General features: G+C 30.1%; 1 protein-coding gene across 6 annotated transcripts in view; it reads right to left on the bottom strand.

Annotated features, from left to right (window-relative positions):
- The window catches only part of LOC111627986 (muscleblind-like protein 1), a 198,943-nt gene that overhangs the window by 24,787 nt on the left and 168,156 nt on the right, over window positions 1-6,000 (bottom strand). For all 6 annotated transcript variants that reach the window (XR_002757099.1, XM_023371691.1, XM_023371692.1 and 3 more), the window contains one exon: window positions 5,312-5,489. Coding sequence is in view for 5 of the 6 variants with exons in the window: in XM_023371691.1 (XP_023227459.1) it covers window positions 5,312-5,489 (178 nt within the window). In the remaining variant the exon portion in view is untranslated. The remainder of the gene's footprint in view (window positions 1-5,311; window positions 5,490-6,000) is intronic.

Below are 6,000 nucleotides of genomic sequence, written 5' to 3'. Positions count from 1 at the left end.
CCGTTACGTGTCTGTTTGCACAGAAGCATGTCGCGACGTGAATCTCCCCACCCAATTCTTACATGATGACACACATTTCATGTGTTTTCTGTGGTTTAGTGCAAAATAAAAAGTACATACAAGATTTGCTGTCATCAATATAGGATGTAAGAGAACTGGTAAAAGAATCAACATAAACATAACTTAATGACAGTATATTATTTTTTTCAGCTTAATGACCAATAGAAAATGATTAATGTTTTTTGTTCATGCAGGGTGGGACTTCTTCATAGTTGCAAGCCTGTAGCACATCTTACTTTTTTATTAGTAAAGAAGAAAAAAAAACAGAACAAAGAACAAATTTACTACAAGCTTGGAATAAATCTGTAACTTTAAAAAAGGAATACAAACAAGCAACAAGGCTTAGCCACATTTTTGAAACAAGAGAAAGATAGGAAAACAAATCAATACATATCTCCAGCTGATCCAAATATAGTATACTGATAGAAAATTCTTAAGATATTATCTGCTCAATGAAGAATGTACAGTGAGTGATCGGTTAATGAACAGTTCAGATAGTGAACAAATTGGATAATGAACACTTTCACGAAAGATTTTTATGATCGGACAACAAACACATGTTTGGATAACGAACACTTTACTGAACAAACATAAAAAGTAGCGATGGAAAATAATGAATACCAATTGATTTTCCTTTGTCTTCAGGTAACAATTTGAAACCTTTCGGAGCGCGGGAGACGTCAACATCGACGCTCAACCCGACACCGATCAGATAGTATTCCTCCGAATTTTGAAACTCTCCTTGTGGAATTACAAGCTTTTTGTCTACCTTTCTGACAAATAATTTTTTATAGTCTTCCGACGGGCACTTGTTAAGTTTTGAGTTGGGGTTTATTTACAAAAGGTGAAAGGATAACTGTCCCATCGGATATACGTTAACGTTTTAATACCAAATTTCAAATTTCATCCAGGCCTTGAATTTAAGTAATTTTTTGTGGGCTAGTTGATTTCTGTTCTCTGAATTTTTGTAAGTGCTTTTCTGAAATTTTTATTTAAAAAAGAAACTGATAATATTATGGAGCCTAAAAAGAGGAGTGTCAAGAACTGTGCTCACCGTAGAAACCAAGTAAAAAATAATAGCCAAGGTAGAAAGTGGGCACAAAATGTCTGATGTTGCTAGGCAGTATGGCTTGAACAGGTCTACAGTAGGCACAATCTTAGCTATGAAAGCTATATCAAGAAGTCTCAAGCTGCTAATGGAGTAATGAAAATCACATCTGAGAAATAAACAGCATTTTAGAGCTCATAATGGAACCTGAAACTGATCTGATGACAGAAGAACTCCAAGAACTCTCAAATGAAGAATACCAAGAAACTTGGCGAGATGTGTTTTCTTTTGAAAAAGAGGAAGATGAAAGAGGCCCAATATCGACGTCTGCTACTAAAGATCTTTTGAAGAAATGAGAGGATGTCAGAACAACGATCATCCAAGTGGCATCCAAACCAGAATAAGGTTAATGGGGTTGGTGATCTCTACGGTTACAATACTATTAATTACTTCCGAAAAATCCTGAAGAAAAGAGAAAAGTAATCGACATTGGACAGATTCTTTAACCCCCACAAACAGAAAAAAACGACTAATAAAAATGCAAGACTGCATATATATGTATTTTTACTATTACATATAAATAAACGTAGTAAAAAGTATATATATATTTTTTTGGAGTCTCCAGAACGAATTAATCAAATTCCCATAAAAACCTATAGTAAATCGATAATCGGTTAATGAACAATTTGGATAACAAACAAAGTCTTGGAATGGATTATGTTTGTTAACCGATCACCCACTGTATTGTACAGAAATGTCATGGCTATAGTGTTCTCCAGATGACATTATCAGAGACAGTGACAAACATTATTGTTTATTGGAAATAAAATATTCATCAAACCTTAGGAATGCTTTTATAATTAATGAAGATGGACAAATAAAAGTAAAGCCTCTGTACAGCATTAATCTATGCATTTCTTCTGTGTCTTTTTCCATTTGGAAAAAACCAAAAACCTACTCCTGTGGTATTACTGTAAAAATTGCTACATCCTACTATGCTACAAATATTTTGTTTCTTTATTCCAGAAGGAAATTCACTGATTTTGCCATGTTAGCTCAGTCATAACTCTGTTGTTTGCAACTAGAAAGTTCACTATTTTACCACAAGAGGTCTCCATCAGTAACACAAAACTTATAGGCAGGAAGCCTATTGTTTTTGAACTTTCACAAAAGCCAATGGTGAATTTAATAACATTTTTATAAAAATAAAATTTTAATTCACATTAAAGATGATAATGAACATATATATTTTTTTATTTAGTTTTATGTTATATCCAAAGAATTCACAACTCTTTTAAGACTCCTTTTTATTATATTTTAAACTAGAAGTGACATGTTCCAACATTATCCCTCTCTTCAGACCATATATATACTTCAAATACATTCATTGCCTGTAAGCTTAAGAGAACATGAACAAAATAATATTTCAAATAGAATATAATTATCTTACAACTAACTAACTGTAAGCATTTTTATCCCAATCATGTTTCTCATTAATCATATATTATTTTTTTAGAAATCTTTCCAAATGTATTGATAGATAATGACATAAAATGGTCAAAATGCTGGGCTGGTGCTACTGTATTAGTAAACTGGGCCTATGCCCAGGGTGGAAAATTTTCATAAATCTATATAAAATTTTCGGGTGTATTATTTTTTTAATATTTTATTTATTTTTATTTATATTATATGGCACAAGTTGAATATTGATTGACGGAGCAAGGTATAGCACTTCTAATTGGTATGGCATTTCAAAATGAAATTTTTCATTTTATGTAGGAGATAAGGTGTGTCAAATGCATATCTTGCCCTGGGCAGCATAAAATCTAGTGTCAGCTCTGTCCACATACAATAATATAATATAGGTCTTTGTGTAGGATTTTTAAGAATAGAGTTTTAAAAACAAAATATTACTTTTTTTTTTATTAAGTTTTTGCAAGTCTGGTGTCTGTTTAGTAAAATTGCAATGCAGTTATTGGACAATATAAAATAATTTGTTCTAAACTAAGCAGTTAGACAGCTGTCTTATACAGCTGTCCCTTGAAAGTCTGACATTTTGTAATCCGATGCACCTCCTGTCAAGGTATCCGTCCCTGTTACGTGTCTGCTTGTACAGAAGCATGTCGCGACGTAAATCTCCCCACCCAATTCTTACATGATGACACACATTTCATGTGTTTTCTGTGAGCAGTTCTGTTCAAACAGTTGGAGTAGGAAATATTGTAGGCTACTGCTAGCAAAACAATGCCAAATATGTAATCACTTTCGGTAATCCGGACACTTTTGGTAATCCGACACCCCTTTGGTCCCATACTTGTTGGATTATCAAGGGGCAGCTGTACTAACATTAATTAATGCAATGATTTTTGAATCAAATTTAACAATTTTATTTAAACATGATTAAATTTAATTCAAAATAATACCTAGCAAAATTGAAACTTAAAAAAAAGTACTTTTTAGCTTTATTTTTAAAACTCTAATGTAGGTAATGTAATTTTTAAAACTCTAATTTCTGGTCTGTAAGTTCTGCTAAGCTGATGAGGAGCTCAGCCTGAAATGCATCTTTAACAAACTGACAGCAATAAAAAACTTCTAAAATAGTTAGCTGCTTTCCTCCTTGTGTAATTGCATCCAAAAGAGTGCCAAATTATTTGTGAATAAGCCTTAACCTTAATAACAAGTACATACAGATTTTGATACTCATTGAAGGATCTAATGTAGAAATTAATTTTACATTAATAAAATTAACATTTGTGTAAAATTTGAAATATTAAATAACTTTCAATTGTAACTATCAATAGCTTACTACAGTGGTGTACACACACAAGCATGCATTTGTGTATTATCTTTGCTAACAAGCATTTGAAGATGCCTCATTTGTATGGTTTGGTACTTAGATTTAACAGGAAAGTGGCAACTGAGAAATCCTTCTGAAATACTGAAAACTTTACTCTTGTACTCACTGACCACCTATAATTTAATTGCAGATATTTATGAACTATATTAATATGTAATGTAAAGTGTAAAAATAAATATGATTTACTGTTTCTATTTTATGACTAATTTTCTTAGTCCAGTAATAACAATAAAATACACATGGAAAAATTACAGGGTAAATGGACTTTAACTTGTGGCTGGAATTTTACAAAATATAAAATACATTATCTAATTCAAAACTTATGGAAGTTCATAGAACACCTTCTACATAGTCACAAGTGAGTTAGATTATGTATTTTATATTTTGTAAAATTCTCTTTTTTTAAATAGTTACTTAATGTATTATCCAGTACAGTACATTCACCAATGATAAATCACATGGAGGGTGTTCTATGATCTATTTAAAATTGGAATATAAACCTCCACATCACATAACTGGCACTCTCTTTCAAGCACATATAACACAGGTAACTTGTGGATTATCTGTATGAAATTACAGTATTAATGACTTTAAAATTATTTTGAACTAATTTCTTTATTTTCAAACTTGTTAGTTCAAGTTCAAGATAATTGTATCCTATTTGAAATAGAATATTTGTTTGTATCCCCTTAAATTTATAGGCAATGAATGTACTTAAAGTATGTTCATATATGTATTAGTCTAAAGAGAACAATAATGCCAAACATGTCACTTCTAGTTTAAAATGTAAATAAAAAGTTGCAGTCTTTAGATATGATGTCCACAAATGATACACTTCAAATTCGTAGATAGTATTAAACTAAATAAAACGTTAAATTATTTCTTCACTGTAATTTTGTGTAAATAATGCATTGGTTATCTGTCAAACATTGATTTAATGCCATCATTTGTTTGCCTCTGAAATTGGCACTAAATCAAATGTAGTGCTAAACAAAAGAAACTCAAATAATAAAAATTACAAGTAGTAATGAGGGCTATATACAAGTTTGAGTTTGAAACTCACATGATTTAATGATAATGCTATTTGTAATGCAAAATTTTACATTTAGTAATTCACAGGTACTGTTCCCTATTTAATATTTATAGAGAAGATGTATTGACAAATATTCATTGGCACTTTATGAGGATAGCACTATTTAGGGGCATTATATAGAAGTTTGATTATATATATTATTAATGGTTAATACAGTTAAATTTTATTACAATCTAAATAAATTATTTTAACACATTAAAAATATATTTAATTTGAAATTCACATATTATCACCTAAATTTTTTTGTACTTACATGAAACTGGTACAAAAGGCTGCTGAACTTGCATGGCTAGTGCCTGTTGGTATGCCGCAGTGGATGGTTGATAAACTGGTATTCCACTTTTATCTAGTGCTGGACGCTTAGTGTAGGGCACCATACCGGGAAATGCCTGGAAAAGGGTGCCACACACACCCTGCTCAGCACTGGGAATCTAAAGACCATGGCAATATGCTAATGACATATATATCATCTAATTCAGTGTTTAAGGCTTACAACAAGTAATGTTAAACTTGATGTAAGAATCCTAAACACTGTAAGAATTAAAGATCAATTGTATAGAATAATACATTGAAAATAAACATAACATTTAAATGAATATAAATTAAAACAAGGATATATGTTTTAAAAATATTTAAAAAATTATATTGTTTTTAATTATTTTATAAATAATATGAAGTATATTTTTATAGATACAGCACAAATATTAATTGAAATTTCTTATATTAACTTATCGTCTCTAACTTTATTTATTTCTGAGCTTTCCAGAAATAAATAAAGTTAATATTACTAAAACAATATTCTTATTTTATATATTAATTCTATCTAACAAAATAGGATCATGTATAATACATGTATAACAACATTATATATATTGTATGTGTGTATATATGTATATATATCAAATTATATATTTCAATAATAAATAGGAATGGTTTTTAGGC

The sequence above is a fragment of the Centruroides sculpturatus genome, unplaced genomic scaffold (genome assembly GCF_000671375.1).
Source record: "Centruroides sculpturatus isolate CEXI.00-Female unplaced genomic scaffold, Cexi_2.0 scaffold487, whole genome shotgun sequence".
In the NCBI taxonomy this organism is placed as follows: Eukaryota; Metazoa; Arthropoda; class Arachnida; order Scorpiones; family Buthidae; genus Centruroides; species Centruroides sculpturatus.
Note: the sequence above shows the minus strand (reverse complement) of the source record. Positions and strands in the feature narration are given on the sequence as shown.